Source organism: Aphelocoma coerulescens, chromosome 1 (genome assembly GCF_041296385.1).
Source record: "Aphelocoma coerulescens isolate FSJ_1873_10779 chromosome 1, UR_Acoe_1.0, whole genome shotgun sequence".
NCBI lineage: Eukaryota > Metazoa > Chordata > Aves > Passeriformes > Corvidae > Aphelocoma > Aphelocoma coerulescens.
The window spans coordinates 8,613,650-8,639,802 of record NC_091013.1 but is presented as its reverse complement, the minus strand read 5'-3'; the positions used below and the strand labels follow the sequence as shown (position 1 = coordinate 8,639,802).

Here is a 26,153-nt window from a genome sequence, read left to right as displayed (position 1 = left end):
GAGGAGAAAAAATCCACTAAACCTGTCCACCTGTGATTCATGCTATAAGTACGTGCATGCTGAAGGACCTGAGCCAGAGAACTGGGGCTGCAGCAGCCTGTGTATGGATGTGTCCTTGGGCTCAATCACAGAATCCCAGAATGGTTTGGGTTGGAAGGGACCTTAAAGATATCTCGTTTCAACCTGCCTGCTGTGGGCAGGGGACCTTCCACTAGGCATGCTGCTGAGAGCCCCACCCCACCTGGCCCTGAACACCTCCAGATTCCAGTGCCTCACCACCCTCACAGTGAAGAATTTCTTACTAATATCTAATCTAAACCTGTCCTCCTTCAGCTTAAGGCTTTTTCTGTCACTTCATGTCATTCTGAAAGTCCCTTTCCAGCTCTCTTGTAGCCCTCAGCCTGTCTAGGTAGGAGAGGTGCTCCAGCCCCTGGACCACCTTAGTGGCTCTTCTCTGGGCTCCTCCCAGAGGTCCATGTCCTTGGTGTGCCCAGCCCTGATTTCCTAAACCATTGACTCTCTTAGGGAGCAGAGGGAAGGCAGCTTGGGGTACAGCTGCGTCCACCACCCCAGGGGCTCTTACCCTCCTTGTTCAGTGGGCTCCAGACTGACTTTATCCTTGGTTTGGTCAGGTCTGGAAGAGAAATGGTATTTCTGTGATTTTTCTCACCAATCCTGTCCTTGCCCCTTATTCCTAAGGGCAACACTTGGAATGGCTCAGGGCTTCCTTGCCCCTCAGCTGCCCATCCTGGCAAAGTTGGCACCACCACCTGCAGAGTTCAGGGTGTATCCTGATCTTCTTGACCTTTGGCATCAGCACTGGAGGGCCAAGCCATGCTGTCATAGCTGCTCTTGGGTGTTCAGCAACACTCTCCTAACACTGGGAAGCAGATCATCCTGTTCAGAAGAAATGGCTTACCCTCATACACCTCCTCCTTGGTGCTGTCACACTTCAGGCCACAGATTAGCTTTTGGTAGCTGGTGTCAAGGCTGACTTACCTCTCTTCACATCCACTCCCTCACTGACTCACTTGCAGGACCAATCTTTTTAAAAGAAATTTTTTTTTTACTGTTTTTTTTTTTTCTTTTTTGAATTTCATAAGATGTGAGAGACCAAATTCTGGTACGGATTGCGTTAAAGATGCTGGTAAAACTGTTCTGCTGACAGCAGTGTAAAATTTAAAACTCTTACCTTATGGTCAAAGGCAAACAAGCATTTGGCTGAAAAAAGACTGTGCTCTTGAGGGGCAGCACAGGTGCTGGAGTGCAGCTTTCAGATGTCAAATTATGCATCAAACCCTGTGAACAGGCATCCAAAGCTGTAACTCTCAGTTTTCACTCCTTTGATACTTGTATTCTTCTTGCATGATGTGTATTCTTTGCAGTGGATTGTCGAGATTGTGGGCTATAATAAAACAAATGAGAATTTTTTCCTGTTTTGACTGCCTCCTAGTATTTTTTATTAAACAGGGAACTTTTTTTGTTACTTTGAAAGTGATGGCTTGGAAACAAGTATTTTCACAGCTCTGGCAGTGACATATCCTTGATGAAGTTTCCCTGGAGTAATGTTTCCCTGCCATTGAAGCAACAGCCTGGTCTGTCTCCAAGATGAAGAGGGGAAAAAAAATCTGCTACACCAAGAGTGTTGGACATTAAAAGCCAGAAGCAGAAGCGTAGCAGGTAAGAGCATCTGTGTCTATTAAGCACTGCAGTACAAGGGCTTTAGTAATTACTGCCCATCCTCTACACTGATCACTGTTCCTTCATCATATTCCCTGTGGCAATGACTTCCATGCTCCTGCTATCACCAATTTTCTCCTTGCTGCTGATGAAAATCGATGCTTGCACTGCCTTTGGATTATTGTTTTTGTCTGTGATTGACCATATTTTTAGTGGAACTAAAAGGTACCAGTGGGTTGCTTGTACACTTTCAATGTGAGGCTAATGCCTGTTGTAATGGTTTGAAGAAAGAGATTTTGAACCAACTTCTGTATAAATCGACCAACTTTAAACCCCAAGAGGAATTTCAGACAACTATCTGTTTGCAAAACAATATTTTATTAATAAAAAGAATTATAAACAGTAAGAAAGAACCCCCAACTTTACACTGAATGAAAAATCCATAATAAACTCCCAGAAACGTGCCTCAGTTCTTCACTCTCTGTACAAGAAATTCCATTAGGTAGTAAATCCTACATCCACATTCATCCAGCTGTGGGGTCCCCAGCAGGAGTAAGGACATCAACCTGTCAGAGCAAGTCCAGAGAAGGCCACCAAGGTGATCATAGGGATGGAGCACTTCTCCTGTGAGGAAAGGCTGAGAGAATGGGGGTTGTTCAGCCTGGAAAAGAGAAGGCTTAGGGGTGACCTAATTGTGGCCATTCCAGTTCCTGAACAGAGCCTACAGGAAAGATGGAGAGGGATTTTTTTACAAGAGCCTGGAGTGACAGACAAGGGGGAATGGCTTCAACTTGTAAGAGAACAGGTTCAGATTAGATGTTAGGGAAATATTCTTCACTGGGAGGGTGGTGAGGCACTGGCACAGGTTGCCCAGAGAAGCTGTGGATGCCCCATCCCTGGCAGTGCTCAAGGCCAGGCTGGATGGGGCTCTGAGCAACCTGGTCCATGGCAGCAAGGTTTGAACTAGATGATCTTTGAGGTCACTTCCAACCCAAGCCATTCTGTGATCTAAAGATGACTGAAAGTACAAAAGAGCATTGTGCACACTTCTATGCAGAGCAGCTACATGGCTGGACACATTTACCAATACACAAAAAATCACATGAGTGATTAAAAAAGCCATGCTTTGTGTAGCACCAAGGGGAGACTTATGAGGATTAAAAACAATTCACTGACAACTGTAGGCCCTGAAATGCTGAATTAGGGACACGACTGACCAATTTCTGCTTGCAGTTTCATCTCATCTTTTCTCAAGGGAAATTTGTCAATAAGGGCAAAGAGCTCAGCTGGTGTTGCTGGGAAAGGGTAGCGTTCCTTGTCCATGCCGTGCTTGTCCATCACCACGATGTTGAAATTGTAATGGGGGATCCTCAGCAGCAGCCTGCAAAGCAAGGAACTGGTTTTGTTAAAGGGCAGCACCAGCCTCTTGAGTCTGAGCAGAGCAAGGTGAGGATGGTCACAGGGGCTACACAGAGTCCACCTGGTTTCAGCATTAACAAGGAGCCAGACAAAGAGCAGGGGCCTGCATGTGCTGCAGGCGCTGCCTCTGCATTAGGGGAGTGTCAAGGTAACTGCACCCAGCTCTGTTCTCTGCCATTACCCACTGCTGTCACAAGAATGAAAAAAGGTTAGACAAAAAAGGTAGTATGAACAGTGCCTAAAGAAAACCCTTGTGATGAAGCTCGAGTTATAAATAAGACTATTCTCTTTCTTGGCTTCCATTTCTTGGCTTTCCTTGGTATAAAACTCACAGTAAGAAAAGCAGGACAAAAATTTTTGGAGTCTGCTTTCATTGCTACCTAATAATAACAATCATGTGTGACTCTAATTTTAGAGGAACAAAAGCTAGTGCTAATCATGGAGGAGTCCTTTTCTTCCAAAGTGGTGGAACTGGTCATTTAAGCTCCTCTGAAGGTACAAAAGTATGAAAAGTTTATCTCTGGTGCTCTTTTCATGTTTTGCATGAAGGACTAATGTACTAGAAGATCCTTAGATACGCAGTCAGTCAATATCATTAGTGTGGGGTAAATAAATTCAGGCAGCCCTGAGAGAATGGTGAAAGAAGAATGCCATGAAGAAGAGTCTGGTGGGATGTTGGAAAGGTGTGAAGCACCAAAATTGGCCTTCCGCAGCCTCCTACCAAATCTGAGTGCTCTTGGCATAGTCTTGTTGCCATTAGGGAGCTTGGCCATTAAATTCAAACTAAAATAAAGATTAAAGCTAAGCAAACTACATTCATCTTGTGCCTTTTATCACCTAGGAAAAAATTCTTCTAAAAGTCCAAATGCTAAACTTCTGTGCTTTCCAAAGTTTTAAATGGGGTACCTGTGCTCATCAGCTTACTGAAATGCCAAGTCTGGATGACATCTTTATTTGAGATGTTTAAGAGTGCATTTCATATTGATTTGAGCACCTTGCAGAACTGAAAAGCTGTAATTCACACACTAAGCAACAACAAAGAAAAAAATCAATGGAAAACTAACTTTCACTGAGTGCAGGGCAGGTCATACCATACCAATTTCTGAAATGTAGCTTCATTAAAGGTTGAAGGGGAGCAGGCAATGAGGTGTTAAGAGAGCTTATTATTTTCTCCAGAGCCACAAGAAAATAATTTCAACTTTAGTAGAAGTATCTTTATTCAAAAAAGAAAAAGAGAGTGTTGTTGTGCTCTCCTTTTTCTTTTATTGAGAACAAATTTTTTTAATAATTTGAAAAAAAATCCCCTCTCTGCTGTGCCAGCAATTTTCATTGTCTTCAATTAAAACTTACTCCCTTTCCTCAGGCCTATCACAGCATATGTTGCCTAAAATGCTCCTTGACTTTTTTCTAAACAACTCTTCCTGCCAATGAGGCCTTCACTTTTAGCTTTTGTTTTTTTCCTGTCCCTAGGAAATGCTGGCACTTGAATGCTGGCACCCTTTCAAGTGAAAACCAACCCTCTGCCAGTCTAAACCCAAGTCAAAACAGTTTAGGCACCTCAGTAAAACTGCTGATGCTGCAGTCAGGGTGGGGAGGCTGAGATAATTTCCTCTTTGAGATACTGCCCATCTCATTCCTACAAGTGGGACTTCAAAGAGTTTCCCCTTTCACTGCCTCCTCCCCTTTGGGCCTGGCCACAACCACCACCAGCCCTGGAGCAGAGGATGAGCTGTTGCTGCCATTTGGGGCTGCCCTGGCAGCTGCTCCAGGGCTGTCCTTGCAAAAGAACAACTCCAACACAAATACAGACAGACTCTGAAGTGTTTTCAGTGGCAGCACCCAAAAATACAAACTCACATCCCTATGATCATAGGCATATTAAATATGTAATAAATTAAATAAATTTTTGTTATTTTTAAATTTGCTGTAGCTTTTACACAGAGAGCAAATGAACCCTAAAGTGTGCTCATCAATATCTACTTTCCAGTGTGTAGCTATGTACATTAGAGTAGAATACATGTATTTGGAGAGTAGGATGCAGGGAATCAAAAGCAATGCAACTTGTAGGATAAGGTGCAAACACAACAGCAGTGAGAGCTTCCTTTACCTGAGCTGCAGGGCAAGTGATGGGGGCAGCAGCTTCACTCCTATTCTTCCTATCTGTGCTGGGAAGACACCAACCAACTCCACCACGGTGACATGTCGGAGGTCTAACCCACACTGTGCCGGCTGCAAGGGTTAGAAGGAGAAAGAGGGGTATTAGTCATCCCTGAGAGAACAGGGGAGTGTTTTGAGTGTGCAGCAAGTGTTCATAGAGTCCCCTCTCCTTAAGTTGGTTAAATGTCTTAAACTGAATTGAGAGCACATTTTGCAAACACTCAAATTCTCACAGCAAAGAACTGGAGCTTCATGACTCCAGGGAAGGTTAAGTAACAGATTCTCAGCTACTCTAAGAAAACCAACAGACAGGGACCACCTAGGAGAAATATCAACTTGTCTCTGTAGTCATATGAAAAGGTGCCAGGATATTAAGCATTGTACCAGTAATCTAATTTGGCAATCAAAGCAAATTATGTGAAACAGAAGTTGACTGCAGGAAGTTATCTTCCATGCCAACTCATTTGCCCACTGTCAAGAAGTGGAAAATGTACTACAGCCATTAAATTCAGTTTGATCAATATATTGAATTTTCTTGCCAAGTTTATCTAATAGGGAAAAAGCGCTGCTTTGTTTGTTTTTTTTTAAATACAACTGTAATTTAAGCCAGCAGTTAAAAGCATCATCACATTCATATCTCAATGATTATTTATACTGCATTTTGTTACAAGTTGTGAGAAGAAAAAAACAAGATAAAAGCACTTGTAGCTGTGAAAGGATACAGGTTCCTTTCCTTCCTTTCCCTGAGGACACAGATACATTTTGGAGATACATCCCTAAGTCCAGCAAGAAGCCAACAAGGGCATCACATTTACAATACACAAGAAGGAAAATTACCAGAAGTTTTGGGTTTTTTGGAACAAAACACCCCACAGTGTTATCTCCAGCACTCTGGATAATTTCTCTCCTGTGTCTCTGGTCCTTTGTTTGCACTTTGTATGTCTGAAGCTATTCATACTTCCTTGCTTATAGTTGTAAATTCTGTTCAGCCTGGTCTGCATGAGCTGCTTAAGTGTTGGAGGTTGGGTTTGGGTTTTTTGTCAACTTCTTTAGCAGCTGAGATAGGGAATTATTACTGAACACAAGTTATTATAATTAATTTGGGGAGGATGGAAGGGCCAGAACAGCCTGGGATTCAGTGACTGGTCAGTCAGAGGCAGCACAATCCAGAATGGAGCTGAATTAGAGACTGGGGAGATATTTCAACTCAAACCCCTGTGAAAATGATCAATCAAGAACCATGACTGTTTCAGCCAGATCTTTCAGTGGCTACAATATAACAGCTGAAGTTTGTGTATTTATATCAAACAGTGGAGCTTGTCCTCGTGTCTTTCTTTGAAGAAAAAAAATAGCTGCACATCCCCCTTAAATGTGATTTACCTGCAGCATTCCCAGCTGCATCCTGTAGAAGAAGTTGGCTGCAGTAGGAGTTGAAATAATTAGCAGTCTCCGCTTCTCATAAAATTGATCCAGAAGTGCAGCTGCAGTCCTCACATTCACATTAATATTCATGGCTAGAATTAAAATTAAAACAAAAGTTATGGAGCATACTGAAAACAGATCTATTTCTAGAGGCAGAGTTAGACAGCAGAAACACAAGAACAAGAAACAATAATAAAGAAGACATGGGTGAAATGCTGGCCTCATTGAAGCCAACAATTTTACTGCAGACTGCTCTAGCTTGCACACTGGATTGACTCCAGAACATCACATTTTGTAGAAAGCTTTGAGCTAAGACAAACTTGAGGAAAGAGAAGTCAGAGGTGGCAAAGGCTTCAGCTGTAAGTGCAAACTGGCAGGGGAGACAAAGATGGCAAGTTTCTTACCTCTGCTACACTGCAGCTGTATTCCACCCCACACCCCCTTCCCAAATTCTCAATGCCCTAAGAACCATTGCACTGGATTCCTCCTGGTAAGGTGGTGAAATACTCACTTACGTGCACAGGTTGGCTCCACTCCTGACCACCCCAAATTGTACTGGCAGACTCGAGCTGGGCTTCCTTGCAGCTCGTAGCCACCAATGCAGGAGAACTCACAGGTAGCACCATAGTTATTTCCATCACCTGAGCACTTGATGTAGCCATTATCTGGGGCATTTAACTTCACACAGCGCCTGACTTTGAGCAAGAGAAAAAAAACCCAACAAAATAAGACACAGCATGAATCACCACTTGTTATTAAGGTAGCATGGGTCAGGGGACTACCAGTACCAAAGACATTTTTCTGTTTGCTTTCTGTAGCATTAGTCATGCACTTAAAAACACCAACCAACCAGCTTGAACTCCCCCACCCCTCACTCACGTAAAATGAAAAGGTGTGTAGGTGTATGCATGTGACAAAAGGTCATGGAGCACAAAGAGCTGAAGCCAAAACCTACAGGTATCATCTCTGTATATTCAACTCCAGATGTTAAGATCTGGACTTGTCAAAGGGCAGCCCTGCTTGACAGACCTGAGCCTCAGCTGAAAAAATGTCTTCACCTCCTTGTTTCAGCAGCTCACAAGCCTTAAGTATCAGGGAGGAGATGGCAGAAGGGAAGGGGCATGGAACTGGAGGCAGGGCTGATCAAAGAAGCTCTTCCTGGACATGCAGGAATGCTGCAGACCTGGCCCCCAGGGTCTTCAGCAAGACTGTTCTCCCTTTCAGCATCATCACAGGAGTTTATATACACAGAAATATGCAGATAAACACAGAAATTAGGACATTTTCAAATTGCCTACCAAGCCAGATGCAAATCAGTGTCTGTATTTACAGGGTAAAGCACCATTCTTACCTCTGACTTTAACAAGAAATTTGCAAGTGCCTTTGTTTTCAGCTCTGTCATACACAGTATATTGGATTTTGTGGTCTCCTTCTGGAAAATGTGACCCTGGTGGCAGGCCTTTCAAAATAACACTAAAACAGGAGATAAAACAGGACAGATGTTCAGAAATTCACCCATATTTATTTACTGACAATGCTGTAAAAGCCTGAAGAGGGATGTTTGTGGCATGCTAGGCTGCACTGCAGGACTGAAGACTTGAGAGTAAGCAAAGGAAGAAGTTGGGAAGCAGCAACCAGAGTATTTAAATTAGCTACATACAGCCCACCCTGCTGAGACAAGGAGGTGAGAGTGGGCAGGGTCTGCTCCCTTCCTATAAAACAATCCATAGTGTAGCCAAGCCCATCATGCCCAGAGGAACTCAAGCTTCCTTTTCCTTATGTAAGAAAAAGCCAACATTAGGAAAGAAAACTTCCAGCCTCTCACAATGGGCATGTACTCCCATCTGGCTGCTCTGAACTGCTCCTGTGATTGTCATTTGTGACTGTTAATATGTACAGAAATGGAACAGAAAGGGAGATTCAGTGTCACAGCAGAAGGGTGTGGTGATCCACAACAGCATTTTCACCTGGAATTTGCCCGTCCTGCAAACAAGGTGGGAGAATTTAGACATGTTAAACATATCCTCAGTACTGAAGCAGAGGGTAACCTAAGAGCTTTCTATGTAATGGAAAAGCTTTTGTCTTCCTGAAACTGAAGGACTCCGTGCATTTAAGAAAAGCACTGCATAGTCCATAAAACAGCACAGTTTAGCAACATTTTATTAAAATAGAGATGTGGTTTCTGGAAAAGCTTTCACTGAATTGAGAGCTTGGCTCTTTTGAGCTGGCAACAGTTATTCATATGACAAAGTCTACAAGGGATATTCCCCATTTTTTTTTGCCTATCAGACATCCCATTGTCAAAAAGACTTAGGAATTTCTTTATTCTGACATTTTCCAAGTTTTTACTTTACCAGGTGTAACTTTTAATGTTGATAATTGTCACCAAATTGTTACAACAGACCTTAACAGCAATTAAGTTTTTAATTATGCAATGAATTCTTCTTTATGAAATTATTAAATTATAGCAATAAAAGGGCAATATCATTGTGTCTTTCAACAGGTTTTTTTTTTGTATTCACATGAAATTGTAAACATCTTCAAGCTCAACTTTGAGCTTGAAGCTTAAGCTTTTAAGCTTAACCAGTCCACTAATGTAATGATGTAACTTGCTTACTGAAAAAGCAGATTTTTCTAAACTCCTATCATTATAATAACCTAGATAGACTGACCTAAGTCCTGCATGATAAAAATGGGAAAAATCAGTGACAGTACACAAGTACACCTTGTTCTTCTGGAAAATGTGTTTGTGAAACCACACAAACTGGCAAAGAAATTTTGAAGTGTAATGTCTAAATCCAATGTTTAAATCCATCAAGGCTACAAACACGAAATGTTACTTTAAAGGTAACTGCAGAATCCAGGGACATCAGTAGCCAGCACTACTTCAGGAAGAAGCCTGAAGATGACAGCAGATGATTTTGTGACATTCCTTGGTTTTTTTAAGACAGTCACACTTACCTCTTCTGTCACCTCCAATGCACTACTCTGTTTTCATTGTTATGTACAAAAGGTAACTTGCTGTAAGAAAACTTGTTGACTATGAGACCGTAAAGAAGCTCTGGAAAATGTTACAGGTGCAGTCAAAATGCTGTTGTTTATTCTACCAGCTCTAAATAACCACAAGTGGCTAACCAGTTTCTGAACGATTCACCTCAAAACTTCCAGCTTTTCTAGTTAAACATGCAATTCTTTACAGCTCAGTGACATGTGACAGCTATACGAAAGCATCTTGGATGAATTAAGGGAAAAAGGTACCTGGCCTGCCCAATTGCTAACAGAAGAGTAAGAAGGAGAAAATGCAAACATGTAGAGATGTTCACCTACTCTGTCAGAATCCCGTCTGCAGTGTCCCGTCCCTCCGGGGTGTCCCAGAACACTCTGGCTGTCAGCTTGTTGGGCTCCGCCGTTTTCTCCTTCACGCTCGGGCACTGGATCCTTGGAGGTTCAGTATCTGTTGAAATAAATGTCACAGAAAAGGGCACTGGAGCATCTGCTAGAGCTGTGCATTTTCTTCACAGCTCCTTGCCTGCTGTCAGGGTAACCCAGGACCACCTCCAGCTGGCCTCCTCAGCACTGGATTCATCCCAGTGAAGGCACATGAGCTGACAATGATCAGCCCTTTACAATGCAAAAAACCCAACTAAAAGTAGTTACTGTAAATTTCTTTACACAGTTCAGCTAAAAAGTAATGTTGACAAATGGATGGCTTTGAACTCCAAGGAGGGATGTCCAAGATCCTACCCAAGGATGTTCTGTTTCTCTGCATTCTTTCCTTTGTCCATCTGTACAGTAGATAATGTGACTACGAGCATTTTTAAAGCACACTGAAAATCAATCTCTCTCTGCATGGTAACTTTGCATGTTACTCTTAATATGCTGGTTATTTTTCCTGCAATAATGGCAAAATGAGAAACAACAGAAGACTGGCACAATTACCATTTTGTGGAGAATCAATGCTGCATTTGATTTTTTCCTAGTAACTCTTATAATAACATCTTACATCAGTAGTCAGCACTACTAGGACAAGCATCCTATCAATACAGCCTCAAGATGTGACAAAAGGATGACTTAGCTTGGTGACAGCCATTTACCACAACCTCTGTTATACAATCAGCAAAGGCAATCTTTCCAGAAGAAAAGACAGTGACATTTTTCAATCTTCTACAGGAAAGTATCTATTTTAATATATGTTACAGTGCATTACAGATATAATGGAAATATTATTCAAGTGAGTATTGGCATTTTTAGCTAACTGATAACCAAAACCAGCTGTACATTGATTTTTCTTTCCATCAAAACTATTTCAGGACATGAGGGATATCCTTCCTTTTATAGGGTGGGGACAGGAGACAGTCTGCTTTGTTAGGACAGAATATGCACTAACTATAAGGACTTCTGTAAGTGACTGCTAGAATATACCTAATTTTAAAAATGTGTCTTTTTTACCACTTTTAATGCATACCTGCTTCACTACTGAAAGGCCTTTTGCCTTTCCTACATGGATCTTCACTGCTGCACTGCAAAGCCCACATAATTTAGTGCAAAAATGCTAAGCAGTGCAACTGCAGTGTAAAGGGGTAGAGGAAAGCCCCTTGTTTTTAAGAGCACTTTAAGTTCAGGTCTGAAGTAATTTTAGCCCTACTCAATGCCCAAAGCTGTGGAATACCCAGGCCACTTCCACGACATGAAGTTTACCAGCCCATGCCCTGATCACAAGTAACACTGTGCACAGTGCAACTAATTGTTTGCATACCAAAGGAAGAAATTAGACAGCCTTTTTACCTTTGTATTTCATTGCTGCCTTCACCTTAATTTCACTTCTCAGCTGAAAGTGAGCTGTTCAGCCACTCGTCTCCTGGCCCCTGTGTAGGCTGCAGTTCTGTAACTTCTGAATTACACTAAGGAACAAGTGTTCAATTGCAAACTTCATTATACTGTTAGAATTATGTCTGGTCACAATTATGTCTGTGATGTCTGGTCACAAAAAACTCTCTATCCTACCTATCAAGATGTCAAAATACATATACCTTATTGAACAGTCTGCTAACAGCAGATCTCACTATGTGCATATAGGAACTGTGTGCACACAAGGTTTGAAGGAGCCTTCTCTGAACTATGTGGTATTACCATAACTTAAATCTTAGTATTACTTTTACTGGGTTACTTAGGACTTGTAATCCTAGGCACCAATTGGGACTTGATACCCTATGCCACAATTACTCTGCATTTTTGGCATAAAAAGAAGCGTTAGTGGTAACTTGGCCTCTTTTCTTTGCAGCTTAAGGTACTTGCTTACTTTACTCTGCAAGACAGCATCCTCTGTAATAAGCACACCATCTCTGCAAACAGACAAGCTGCTGAAAGTGCCAGGAAATACAGAGGACAGTATTTTATCATTTCCCAACTTAAAAGGTTTGTTGTTCTTCCTCTGCTCACACCACTGAGAAGAACAAAGCTTGTTTTTGCATATAAAAACGAGCGACACCACAAACAGTCTAGACCTAAGCAGCTCATTTCTACATTTGTACAACACCAAATAACAGGAAACCTGAAGACCATTTTACGAACATCAGGCCACTGTGGAGAGGCTCCAAAGCCACTTGCCAACCTAGACTGAGCCACAGGCATTCTGAGGAAAACCAAGTTATCATACACACAAAACACTAAGCACAAACATTCTACCACCCACATGCTTTAAATTACTGGTAGCCATTTCAGATGGCCAAAAAATACTTTCCTTTGTGGGTGGCTGCTGAAGCTTTTATCAGAGGCTTCCCAGAATCAAGGGCAGCAGGCTGAGACTTCACTATGTGCTGAAATTCCATTAGTAGTCAGGAAAATTAAATCTCAGTATTTGTTTATCTCTCTTTTGGTTTTATGTATATAGAAACACTTCTTCCAGTGAGGCTCCCAGGAGACCACTGACTATGTAATGAAAATTGCTGGCATAACTAGAGTGAACTAGGATGAAATTTAAATTAGCTTACTGCAGCCATACTGGTAACTACAATCCATTCGCATTCTCTGGATACATTTGAAGACCACAATCCCAAGGAAGAAAAACAGTTCAGACAACAGGTTTACTTTTAAACCTGTTTTTAATCACTAAGCAGAAGAGAGTATGACAGACTCCAGCACACAGAACATGCTGGAAGAGCAGCACAGACTACCAAGGAGTTACTCAGGAGTCAGCAAAGGCTGTTACAAGCTTTGTAAAGTGCTGGCCATTTATACCAGACTCACCTTTAATAAAGTGGTAATGCCTGGAGCTCCTGTGTAAGAAAGATACTCACTTTGGACTGAAAGTACTGAGTGACAGAACACTGCACCCTTGTTCTCTGCTTCCTTAAGAGGGACAGTTGCTTTTTCACCTTATAAACTGGATAAAAAAGGCTTTTTGGGATTTATGTACGCAGAACTTGAGCACTGGCAGGTACCTCTGGATGCAGACTTCCTGGGATGCAGACCCAACACCCCACTTACCAACGCAGGCCGCTGGCCGGCCACTCCAGACTTTGCTGTCCATGCAGGTGACGATGCGGTCCCCCTTCAGCTGGTAGCCTGGGGAGCAGTAGTACTCACACCTCGAGCCAAAGTAGGCACCATCCAAACACTTGAAGCCCCCATTGGTCGGCATGGACAGGGTAGGGCAACGCTTTTCTGGAAAAGCAAAGACAGACTTCTGGAAACCTGTTAACCTCCCTTTAGAGTAATGTAAATGTGGGGTATTACACAGAAATAAAGACACAGCTGGCAAACAAGTGGGAGAAAGTCTTGTTCCACGTGAGGTTTTTCCACACTGTTCTTATTAGCTGCACTTCAAATTTAACTCTACATAAGCATTAGTGGCCTGATACAATATTTATATGAGAAGAGGGATGACAAGGGATTCCTCTCTTCTCAGAAAATGTTTTACTCCAAGAGCCCATTTAGACACCTGATACAAATTGTGTCAACTTAGGAAGTCTAAGATGGGCGATATTTTAAAACAGCTTTATGGCTCTGTCATGAAACTATTCCCACAAATCAAAATCCCACATTCATAGAATACTCCCTCTCTGCCAAGAGTGTTTGTACCACTCAGATGCATATCATGACATGCACCCCTGTGAGATCCTCAACAAACTAATCTACATATCCAAGCATACTGTCAACCTTTAAAACAACAATAACAATCCAAAGATCAGTTTCAAAGGCAAACAAGAATTTACTGTCTGCTGAACCTGGAGCACAAGTCACACACACAGAGATTTTGTAGCCACTTACGTTTGCACAGCACCTTCCCAGACCAACGTTTGCTTGACTGACAAATTAGCTGGTGAGGGCCATGCAGTTCATAGCCTTTTTGACAGCGAATATCACATCTTGTGCCCAACACATTCTTGTAATATTCCCCTTGAGGTGTCCTGCAGTTTGCATAACCATGTTTCACTTTAATGGGGGAGCACCACGGTGTTTCTGGCACAGAGAAGAAAAAAACCCCACACACAGCAATTAGAAAAACGTTAAAGTTGATACACAAATATAAAACCACTTTGCTTAATCAAGAAAAGGAAATAAACCTCTTATTTAAAAAGCTGCCAATCCTGAAAGTGGAGAACACCGCAGAGGTGCACTTACACACGAGGAGGTCAGCCCTTAAAAGACTGGCAGCTCTGGTTTTTTATGACAAGCATTAAAGATTGTAGCCATTAGATTGAAGGGGGTGGGAGGGCAGGTGGGTTTTTACTATGCTTTTTGTCCATGGAATAAGTGTGCCACCATGTGGGCAGTTTGATGACAACTGGGCCGTTTTTCCCTCGTTTTTAAGCAGACCCATCGAATTGCTCTTTGGTAAGAGAAGTTTGCATTAGGAACACCTTGGTCTGCCTGCAGTTGTCAGCTTTCCCCATGAAGCTCTCTTAGTGCCCATTAAAAAAAAATTAATTTCTCCTTCCATAATAATTATATTATTCCATAATAATCTGTGCCTTGCAAAACTCAGTGATGGTTCAAGCTCTCCCACAGTTATAAGGTATCACTTTACACAAATCATATTGCCAGTATGTCAAGTTGAACCTGCTCAAACTGAACCTTTATTAACTGGTCAGGGCTACACTGTAAAATATTCAGGATATGGGTACCCCCACCTTGTGAGAATTTACCACCACTGATGGGCACAGTATCAAGTAGAGAGTTCTGTTCCCAGCCAAAGTTTCACATACTTTGTTCAGCTTTGACAATAGGGTGCACACCAAGAAAATGGGCAGCTTCTCAGTAGGAGTTTCCTACACAAGGAGTGACTAAGCCTGCTGCTTTCTCAGCTCCAAGATTTGAAAAGAACATATTAGGAGAAGAGAGAGGGGAAAAGGGAAGGACTGCAAAGCAAAAAGAGAAAGATGACAAGTCCTGAAATCCTGTGTGACAGTGTGTTACACAAGAGAGGGGCATGAAAAAACTTTTTAATTTTGCAAGAAGGACGGAAAAAAACCCCTAAACAAACAAAACACGAGTTTTAGCCTTCATACTCACAAAGTCACAAACAACAATAAAAAAAAATTCTAGATCATCTTTGGCAGATGTTCACTTCTAGCTCTTAATGCCCATAGTTATTAAGTACATTTTCCCATACTAGCTGGATCAGCTCCACACATAAATAAACAAAAGTCAATACAGCATTTCTCATACATGGGATATTTATATACAGTGTACTGTGTCTCTAGGACATATTTACACTTTTCCAATGGAAACTACACTTTACATCTGTATTTTGCAGTGCTGTTCCTGAGTCAACACAATAGCATCTGCAAATTAAAATCAGACTAATTATCAATCTTTTGCCTAGACCAAGGGCACGTTTCCTCTAGACTAGTCCATTTCTGAAGCAGTAGTACTGTGATATGCTTATTTTTGTCTTCCACCACTACAAGTGAAAACCCTTTACAAAGATGTGTAAGTGACATTATTCCCAGTGTCAGCAAATACACAGTAGCTGAGGCACAGGACACAAGCAGACCAGTCTAACAGCACCCCTCAGGTTAAGGGTAGAGTACAGTTCAGCTTTTTGGCTCAGCCATACAATCATCCCAGCTCTGTTTCTTCCCACCTAAAAGCCTGTTTTCTGAATGTCAAATACATCCTCTGCTATTTACCTTACAATCATGCAAAGTGTTTTGGTGGAAAGTGGGTTTTGGTTTGGGGTTTGATTTTTTTAGAACTATTTCCTGTCCTTCACCCTAATCTCGATCCCACAGCTCTCAAAAGACATTTGAAAAATCTCCACATCCACTGACTTGGGCCATTTTGTTGAGGGGCTGTACCACAGTGGCTCCCATTTTTCATGCTTGCTGTGCACCAAATTAAAACTCAGACAACAGATGAGGAGTGTGAGCTAATGGGAACAGAAGTCAACCAGCTACTGAGGAATTGATGAGTGATGCCAGCAGCCAGCTCTGCCTCCTTAACTGCTAGCCCAGGGCTGCTGGTGCAGTCTCAGGCACCATCTCCAACCACTCTCTGGGGGAAGCCACACATCTTGATTCCCAGCCTCTGCCTCATTCACCTCCTGGAGGAATCCTCCTACTCTTGAGCTTTCCCATAATCTACTCTTCAGTGGTTTCATGCCCAAACTTTCCAGCTTTTCTGTCCCACTTTCTCTTCCCCATGCCCTGAGATCTTAAACTTCAATTTATTTACATGCCCAAGCTTATAAGACCTCCTTAACTAAGAATGAGGCCTTGGTTTTCCTGCAGAAGGGCTCAAACTTGAAGTTACTAAGACAACACTGACTGAAAGGGCAGGACTGGGGGGATGAAAACTCATTTGGGCTGAGTTTTCACCCCAGCCAGTTACACAATCCTTTGGCAAATCAGCTCAAGATATTTATGCCTCGGCTTTTCCACATGTATAAACTCCAAATGCACATCGCTGACTTCCTTTGTAAAGGGTGTTAAGACAAACATGCTTTGCAACATGATAAAGAGGCTAATAATAAAATAGAGGGCAAAGAAGCTGTTTCAGGTATTGCAAATTGCCTGAGCTTTTGTGCAAATTTTTGTGGTTTTACAATCACACTGAAGATAATAGCTGCCCATATATTTAAAAAAAAAAAGTGGCTAACAGCTAAGAAATGCAGATTAATGCACAAGCACAATACTGAAAAAGAAAAAGCCTTTCCTGTAGTGTCAATGCAGCTACAGTGGTTTACAGAGAGAAACAAAGCAGGGGAAAAATGCATCTTACTGGACCAAATGATTCTGCCAGAAAGAAAAACAAAAGCAAATATGCTCTTGGATGCAGATAACTTCAAGAGCTTAGGAAGAACATCTGTTTGATTTATATGCTTACTCTAGAACTAATCATGATTAGAAGAAAATGGGTGAAGCAGGGTTTACAAGCTAATTACAAATATCAGGGTTTAAACCAACTGATACTACTGGAAAAAAACCCAGCTAACTTGAAAAGCACATCAAACTATACAAAAAAGTTTTAGATCAAAGTTTGTTTATTTTTAAGTGAAGGCACATACTGGTTTTCAAAGGCAAAGCAGCTACACGGAGCACTTGAGGAATATTAGGTTTGTGTGAGGCCTCAAGGGGTTACACAAGCTGTTCCCTGCCTCAAGGCTCGATCAGCCATGTTCCTAAGACTTTGAGGATTATAAAACCTAGAGGTTTTCTAGACACCTTTTTTGCAACTTCACCATCCATACCAGGCTCTATTCACCCAAATGAAATTTAAGTTTTAGGTACCCAGACCTATATACTGTTTTTCTTGTTTAACAGAAAGTTTGCACCTCAGCGCAAACTTAAAAGAACTGGAAAGACCCTCAGCAGTGTAATAGCCTGAATTACCACTTGTGAGTAGAACATTCAAGAGACTCAATCCTGTGTTTGAAACCACGGGAAAACAGGCAGCAAACAGACATGGCTGAAGCCCCAATGTTGCCTTTAGAGCTGAGGCTCCTGCTTGGTCATTACAGTATCTGAGAGAACACACTAGGGATGAGGATCACCAGAGCAGTGTCAATGGAGCTGTGATGAACACAGGAAATGCTGTATTCAGGAAATATGATCAGAGATGCCAAGTGGCAGGAAGGAAAGCACTTTCTAGAGCATCATCTCCCCCAGCCCCTAGGTCCTGTTTAAACACCAGCCTCAGCTGAGCCCTTCCTTCACAAGCAGCACGTAAAGTGACCAGCTGTACTGCTGCTTGCTGCTACACCAGCCAACAGAGCTGAAAGTTCACCAGGGAGGCAGGGAAAAACTCCTTAAAAATGCTGTAGGCACAGAAAATCTTGGCAATGTTTATCTGGAAAGCTAAGCAAGTGGGAAAACATCCAGATGAAGACAGAAGGGTTTAGTAGGAGGTCGATTTTCACCCCTCCCAGTAAACTGCAATGCTTTGTTTGCAGATGTCATAGGGGATGAATCTGTGTGCTCGCTTGCACATGTGTGCAAAGAAAAAAACCAATGCTGCTTACATAATGTGAACATCAATTACAAAAATCCATTTAAGTCCTGTTACTGGCAAATTTTATTTGCTAAGCAATGGGCCACACCCAAAATGCTGGACTGCACATCTGAGAAGAAGCTCTGAAGATTGCGACACAGCCCATTTTTCCTTGCTTTGTCTTTTTCATCCCCTTTCCCCCAAAACCAACATAAAGAAGTATGCTAATGAAGAGTCAGCCTTTTCTGTTCCAATGCTTTATACTCTTAGATTCACATTGTCTGTTCTTCAGCATTTGGCAGTAGTGCTTCCAAAGTTGAGGCAGTTTTTAATATCTGTGTGAACAAGTCATTATGTTTCACTTACCCTGATGACATTTTGGCTGACATGAGTATAATCCATTTTGGATCACCATACAAAAGGAATTTATATAGAACCCATATTTTAACTGCTTGCCTGCCCTGGCATGAATTGGCATTGATTTATCTTCATGATCTCTGAATGCTTTTTCTATGTGTCTGCAGAGGGTCACATGTTAAAAGGCAAAGAAAAATGAGTTAACCTAAATAAAGCTTTAGAGAACTATTTGTGCACGTGATTGAAAGCAAAATTTTATACTGGAGTATTTTACTGGGATGAAGATGAGACATTTATGAAAACAGCAACATAGCCATAAAAGCTGTGCTTTCCCTTTGGCTGTTCATAAATGTCTGAATTATTTTATGACTTACCTCATATGGCCCACTGATTCTTTGCAGAGAATCAATAATGTACAACAAGACACCAATGGCCAGTATTTTCAAGTAATCAAAATGAAGGCAACTCTAGCATGTCCATAGACTAATTTACTAAAAAGAAACACAGTTACCATTTAATGAAATGACAAATGAAATGCCAGGTCTCTTTAATGTCCAGGTTTCTGAGGATTTGTGGCAGAGGAGAGCAATATTGAAACAGAAGCAGACTTTTTTGAAAATGGACATAGCAAATGGAAGATTTACTGGTAGTGGCAAAACACTTCTCACTTGCTGAATAGTGAAGTCTTCCAGAATAGGGAAGAAAACCTGAATTTACATTACAGACATGCCAGTCCATTCACTCATCCAGCTACGTAATTTGGTTTTGAAATGTACACATTCATTCATTAAACACATTTCACTTGGCACTTCAGGTAGCAGGTTAACCTGAAACACAATCAACTTTATGGAAAGAAAAAAGTAATGAAAATCAAGTTCTCTTGCATGTACTTCAATACATTACCATCAGTAAGCCCAGGTTTTGAGTCAGCTTATCATTGATGGTTTTGTTAGCATGTATGGAGATGAAAGAGAAGCTCTTTCTGATTTTCACAATTCAACAACCTGATCTCCCAGAAGCAAAGGCAGTGCAAAAGTTACTTACTCAGGTGCATGAAAGAGTTGTGATCAGCACTTGGTCTAATTTCCATTGTTAAAAACAGCAGAAATTAAATCTTGATCTAAATAGCCATGAGAAAAACCATGGAGCTGGATCACCAAGATTTTATAATCCATAAAAAGAAAAAAGAATGAAGCTTTCTGTCAGCAAGCAGTTGATCCTCTTTAGCACATAAGCAAAGCATTCACCTTTGTATCTATTGCGTGCATAAACATCCTCATCATCTTCAAGGGGTGAATATCCCGATCCTACAATACAAAATAAGAGAAAAAACACTGCAGCAAGAAAGGAAATATAAATTAAAAATAAAAGAAAGCTTTGAGAAAAGACATGCAAGATTAGGATGCAATAATCTATGCAATGTCATCAGCATGGGCTTCTCTGAAGCTCAGTCATAGCAGACCCACTTTATAGTGAATTTGGAAGGGACAAATTGATTTGACAATCAAGTGAAATAGTAAATTTCTCTCAGTGCTCCTAGAGCAGTGTTGTGCAATGTTAAGATGCACATGCCAAGTCACAGCTCCTCTGTTATGGAGAGCCCACCTACAATGTAGTTGATCTACTGAGCAGAGAGCAGAGCAGGTACAGGTGAAGGGGCACATCAGAGGTTTCACTATAAAGTGGTTCCACAGTGTCAGTGGCTGTTAACAGCCATCAGGCCAAGTAGCAAAAGTAAAATGTAAATAACTCAAGTACAACCCTCCTTAACGACCTGTAACATCCTCACACCAAGAACAAGACATCAAGGTGCATTACCTGCAAACACAAGTTCAAATCAAAAACACAGTTTGGCTTCAAGCATTCTTCTGGCATTGTTCAAATAAAGAGACAGTAAAGCTCTATACTTTTAAACCCCTGAGCCATGGCTAAAAACTTAAAATAAAGGTAAAACGTACTTCTAAAAACCAGAAACCATTTGGAGCACTGCTACTCAAATAATCCATCAATAAAACAGAGCAGTTGGCAAGAAAGCCTTCAAAATATCCCTAAACAACATTTAGTTAAAATTAGCAACTTCAGAGCATGAAGTCTAGTCTAAATTCTAGATAAACTTTTTCTACAAAGAAGGGCTCATACGAATTCCCCCTTGAAACATCCTTTTAAAAACCTTGCATGCGATAGGCATACTCAGGGACTACAGGAGCTTCTCACATGGGATCTCAAGTTGCAGCATTTGGGGTTATTTCATTGACATTTGTTGACATTTGGGACCATGGTCTGTACAAGCTGCTACTTAAAGTTAGGTAAAATTACGTAATTCAGCACCTCAATAAACTACTGATTCCATGTGCAAAGCATACAACTGTTCAGCAGAAATTAAACCCAAGAGTTTCTGTCAACATCTGTCAACAGACTCGATTTCTTATTAAAAAACCCCATAATAATCTGCCCAGAAAATGGTGAAACTTGATTTCTTACTCTACCAGACTCAAGAAAACCCAGCCCAAGTATCTCCAGCTGCTCCACAGTACCTTCCACAGCACCAGCCCCAGCACTGGATCACTGGGAATCCCTCCACCAGTTTGAGCTGGGACCTGAAGAAGCGAATTTCCAAACAACTTCTCCTCTGAAATGGTGGGATTTATATACAACAAAGTCTTTTTATTAATCAGAATCATTTATCTGGATTTGTTATATTTATTGCTGAGGTTCAGTTTTGATGCCTAAACACTGATATCTGAGAGACTTCTGAACATAAAAACAAACTTCAAACTTTCTTGCACTTGAAGTCTGACTGCATAGCAAAAAGAGCAAGCTGTGAACCCCAAGGGCATCAGGAAGACCTTGATATGTAAATGAATACCTCTCTAAGTATCAAAGTATCTAAGTAAGTATCTAAGTATCAGTATTAGCCAGAGATTGGGATACTCTTAGCTAATTACTCACTTCGAGAGTTATAAAACTGTTACCTCAGTGTTATCACTAATAACTGTCCAAAGTTTAGTGTGCAGTGACTTTAGCATCTAAAATAAGTAAATTTTAGAACTATGTGAGCTCTTACGTATTTGCCTTTCCTTACACAGAAAACAATTAAGTGCTTTTGAAAGGTTTCTAAGAAAAACTGGCCTTAAATAGTTATTCCCTACTTTTGCCCTAAAACAAGGCTCTCTTAATGGAGCTCAACATCTCCCTTTACAGCTCATTTCTAGCTCAAAATGAGAAGCGGGTCAGGTCTCTTTCCTAACAAGCAATGTTTCATTAATAACCACAACGGGCTTGGCTTGGGGAGCCACGGGAGAAGTGTGGCCATTTCATCTCCATTTTCTCAGCCACAAATCAAAGTGTTTCTGCTTCACATGCATTCAAAATTGGCTACCAAGCCATGTAAGGACAAAGCATTGTTCTGTGTCAGAAGCACTAAAAATACCACAGTTCAGAGTATAGCACATTCCTGCAAAAAAACAGTTGTGGACTTTGTTCTGGCAGATGTCAAGCAAAAATGCACGAAATAACACCTTCATTTTAAGACTAACCTATGGACTTATATGATTCTGTTTATGTCAGGAAAAAAGATTTCTTCATTCACAAAATAGAATTCTGTCCCCACTGCATAGGTTCACTTGTGCAGGTCTGATGGCAAGATCAGGGCACAAGAACATAGTGCCAAGCCAGGCATGCATACACGGGTGTGTACATGAACACCACTTCACATGCTATTGTGCTATAAATCCTTTATAACTGAGAAAAAGAAGGAATGTGACTCGTACGAGGCAGAACAGCTATGCACACATGCTTTCCCAGGACTCACATAAGAATTATTTAATTATTTGAGTTTGATCAATTTAAAGTAAGCTATACATAACAACAGTATAGTTCATTAAACCAACCTGAAACTTTTCAGTTTACTGCCTGGAAGCAGGACAAGTTCTGGAACACAAGTCCTATAAGGAGTTGCTGAGGGAGCTGGGGTTATTAAGCCTGGAGAAAAGGAGGCTCATCACTCTCTAAGTCTCTGAGAGGACACTGTATCCAGGTGGGGTTGGTCTGTTCTCCCAGGTAATAACCAATAGGATGAGAGAGAGGAAACAGCGTCAGGCTGGGCCAGGGGAGGCTTAAAATAGCTATTAGGAAAAATTTCTTCACTGAAAGGGCTATCAAAAGCCTTGGAACAGGCTGCCCAGAGAATTGGTTGAGTCAGTATCCCTATTTAGAAGATACCAAGATGTGGCACCTTAGAGACATGGTTTAGTGGAGTATTAAAAAGACACATTTTGGAAAATCATTTTACAACAATCATTTTTTGCAGTATAAGCCCATATCTTCAGCTTCTGTAAACTGACCTTACCCCAAAGAGCACTTGAGAATGTGAAAGGATGTGTGTCAGGACACAGGACTGGTAACTCATCGCTTTGTCCACCTTAATGTATTTTTTATGCTGCTAAACTAATGGATAATTTGCCTTCTAATATTCCCGATAAAAGCCTTGAAGGGAGATTCTGAGAAAGTATGACCTAGTGCCACTTCAAAGTTCTGGCAGAGAAAACGGCGGTGAACACGACTCGTGGGGAAAGCAGAGCTCAGTGCTATCACTCGTACACTGCAAATCAGCGCAGCGCCCCCGGCCCGGCCCCGCCCCCGGCCCGGCTCTGCCCCGGCCCCGCCGCCCCTTCCCCCTCTTCCCCCCTGCCCTGCCCTTTCCTCCCCTGCCCTGCCCTTTCCTCCCCTGCCCTACCCTCGTACTCCAGGCTGGCCCGGGCGCCCAGGGCGAGCAGCGCGGCGAGGCGCAGCCAGCAGCTCCCCATGCTCCACACGGCGGCTCGGCGCGGCAAAGGGGCAGGAGCGGGAGCAGCAGGAGGGGCAGGAGGAGGAGTGGGACGGGGACATTCTCCGAGCGGCTCCCGGGCGCCGCCGGAGTCTCCTCCTCCCGCTGCCCGGCCCCGCCTCGCCTCCCGGCAAGGCGCTCCGGTGCTTGGGGTCCGCCGGGGCTCCGGTGTCGCCTGTTGCACGCCTTGTCCCCCGAGGGGCTCCTGCCGCCCGCTGCCCTCCGACGCGGCCTCCGGGCATCGCCCGGTGGTGCCCTGGCCCGGAGAGGTGTGTGGGGTCCCCGGACTTGCTGCGCCGGGCCCTCCTCAGCCAGGGCACCGAGCAGGCCAGGTCAGTGTGTCTGTCCAGGTGTCTGCTCAGAGGATCACACTAGGTTGGAAAAGACCTCTGAGGTCATCGAGTCCAACCTGTGACCACCATGTCAACTTATACCATGGCACCGAGTGCCACGTCCAGTCTTTCCTTAAACATCTTCAAGGATAGCAACTTCATTACCTCACTGGGCAGGGCATTCCAACATCTAATCACCGTTTCTGTGAAAGAAAATTCTTCCAAATGTCCCTGCCCTGGTGCAGCTTAAGACCAGGTCCTCTCATCCTATTGCTTGCTGCCTGGTGGAACAGACCAACCCTCACTTTGCTACACCCTCCTTTCAGGGAGTTGTAGAGAGCAATAAGGTCCCCACTGAGCCTCCTTTATTCCAAGCTAAACCCAACTCCCCCAGCCACTCCTCACAAGACTTGTGCTCCAGAGCCTTCCCAGCTCAGTCCCTCTTCTCTGGACTCACTCCAGTCGCTCAATGTCCTTCCTGAACTGAGGGGCTCAGAACTGGACACAGCGCCCGAGGTGTGGCCTCACCAGTGCCCAGTACAGGGGGACAGTCACTACCCTGGTCCTGCTGGCCACACTACTGCTGATACTGGCCAGGTGCTATTGGCCTCCTTGGCTACCTGGGCACACCTGAGTTCATGTTCAGCCACTGCTGACCAGCACCTCCAGGTGCTTTTCCTCCGGGCACCTTTCCAGCTACTCTGAGACTAGCCTGTAGTGCAAAGATCACCACATTTCCAACTTTTGAACACTGCTGGGAAATGGAGAACAGAAAAAACCCTAAAAATACAGCAGTAATAACCAATTTCAGCTGCATGGCAGATTTTACAGAATAACAAAAAGAAGAGAACAAAATTAAAAACAAAAAAACAAAACCCACCTCAAAGCTATTATGACACAGTGTCTTGTGCTCACAGAAATTACATGAATTAAATTAATCTAGGCAGCATCTTCTGTAGCCTGTGGGCACTGGCTACTCGATACTGGGAGGAAAAAGAAAGCTCCTTTCACATTTAACCTATCCTTCAAAACAGAGAAAAAGTGCTTGGGAATTCCTCTCATATTCAAAAAGTTCATATTCAAAAGTTTAAGCATGTGTAAGAAGAGAATAACCAGTTTCCACCAATAAGTCTGCAACATCTGGATTTACTTCCTCCAATGTTTTTCCTCCGAGTTTTACATTCCATAGTACCTGAAGACATATCAAATATGTGAATTTAAAACTTTAGCTCTACTGCAGCAAACTGAAGAGCTTCTTGGGAGTATTGCAGGGCTAAGGTCACTCTAAGACCTCAGAAGCCTGGAAGAAGCACATGAGGGGGCAGAAAAGGCACAAAATGGTCATGATGCTCACATTTTGTGCTTAAAAATACTTGCACTCATTTTATGATGGTATTAAAAACGGAAAGCTGGGTTTTTCATCTCATTCTTTACTGGCTGAACATTACACCCCAGAAGTCTGCAAAGATCATGTTTAAAAACCATTTGCTTTGGTGCAATCTCAGTATTTTTTTAGAAACTGCATGCATAGTTAGGTGTTTTTTTGCATCTGGTCTGTGAAGTTAAAAAATATATGTACACACATTTTGTTTTGTTATAGAAATCCTACAATCATAGAATGGTTTGGGTTGGAATGGACCTTAAAGCACTGCAACACAACCACTCAGCAAGAGTTGTGCTCAACTGAGAAGCAGAGGAAATCAAGACAATCATGGCATGTTCCTGAATGCCAACCAAGTTAATAATCCTATGTGCAGTTTAGTAACCCAAATTATTAACTTCCAGAGATGTTTAGGAATTTCTCTGTTCATATTTATGGAAATACACAGGTGTATAGCACAGATTTGAGTTTCCATGCACAGCCACAAGCTCCAGTCCACAGTTGTTCTTCTATTCCTTGCAGGTGTACAGTCTTTCAGGCACAGAAAGTAATCCTATACCAAGAAGATCCCCCCAGGGCTGTACACAGATTAATTCACTGTGTCTCACCATTGATTAAGATGCAAACACCGTGTTTTAACACACAGGTTTTAACTTGCTTCAAGAGAGATGCCTCATACAAGATCCCATCAAAGAACTGTTCTTTCAAAGTCACAATCAAAGCACAACTGAAATGCAGAACAGAAAACTTCAGAATTATCAAGCTCAAAAGAGGTCAGAAATGCCTGAAGTTTGCATGCCAGCAGCAGCTTATGTTTTGTGAAATAAAACCACCAAATTACACAGAAATCATGAATCTGATTAGGAAAATGCAGGCATGAGTTCTTTTCTCAAAAGATAATCTTCCTCCTCCCTTGCCATCTGTGACCCAGTGTGACTATGAAGAAACGCTGCAGCTGACACCAAGCAGTGAAGGTGTTTGCAAACAGATTAATTACATGTTGAGAAAACTATTGCTTTGCACAGAAGGCAGCTAACAAAATAAAACTCATTTCACGTGTTGGCAAATATTGTGCAACAAAAAAGCACTACTCCTGGCTCAAGGAGTTTGCTTCACTTCAATGAAGTCCCATGTCCAGAAGCAGGTA

General features: G+C 42.2%; 1 protein-coding gene across 2 annotated transcripts in view; it reads right to left on the bottom strand.

The window, feature by feature from the left end:
* Positions 1–2,039: 2,039 nt before the first annotated feature.
* The window catches only part of SRPX (sushi repeat containing protein X-linked), a 40,164-nt gene continuing 16,050 nt past the window's right edge, over positions 2,040–26,153 (bottom strand). Inside the window, exons 1-10 of one of the 2 annotated variants that reach the window (XM_069028382.1) lie at positions 23,204–23,288; positions 19,716–19,775; positions 13,948–14,139; positions 13,165–13,341; positions 10,006–10,132; positions 8,030–8,151; positions 7,194–7,373; positions 6,637–6,770; positions 5,207–5,328; positions 2,040–3,061 (exon numbers count right to left, since the gene is read on the bottom strand). In XM_069028382.1, the coding sequence (XP_068884483.1) occupies positions 2,881–3,061; positions 5,207–5,328; positions 6,637–6,770; positions 7,194–7,373; positions 8,030–8,151; positions 10,006–10,132; positions 13,165–13,341; positions 13,948–14,139; positions 19,716–19,775; positions 23,204–23,273 (1,365 nt within the window). In that variant the 5' untranslated portion in view covers positions 23,274–23,288 and the 3' untranslated portion in view covers positions 2,040–2,880. Of the gene's footprint in view, positions 3,062–5,206; positions 5,329–6,636; positions 6,771–7,193; positions 7,374–8,029; positions 8,152–10,005; positions 10,133–13,164; positions 13,342–13,947; positions 14,140–19,715; positions 19,776–23,203; positions 23,289–26,153 lie in introns of those variants that run through there. The other variant, XM_069028392.1, reaches the window with a different exon arrangement.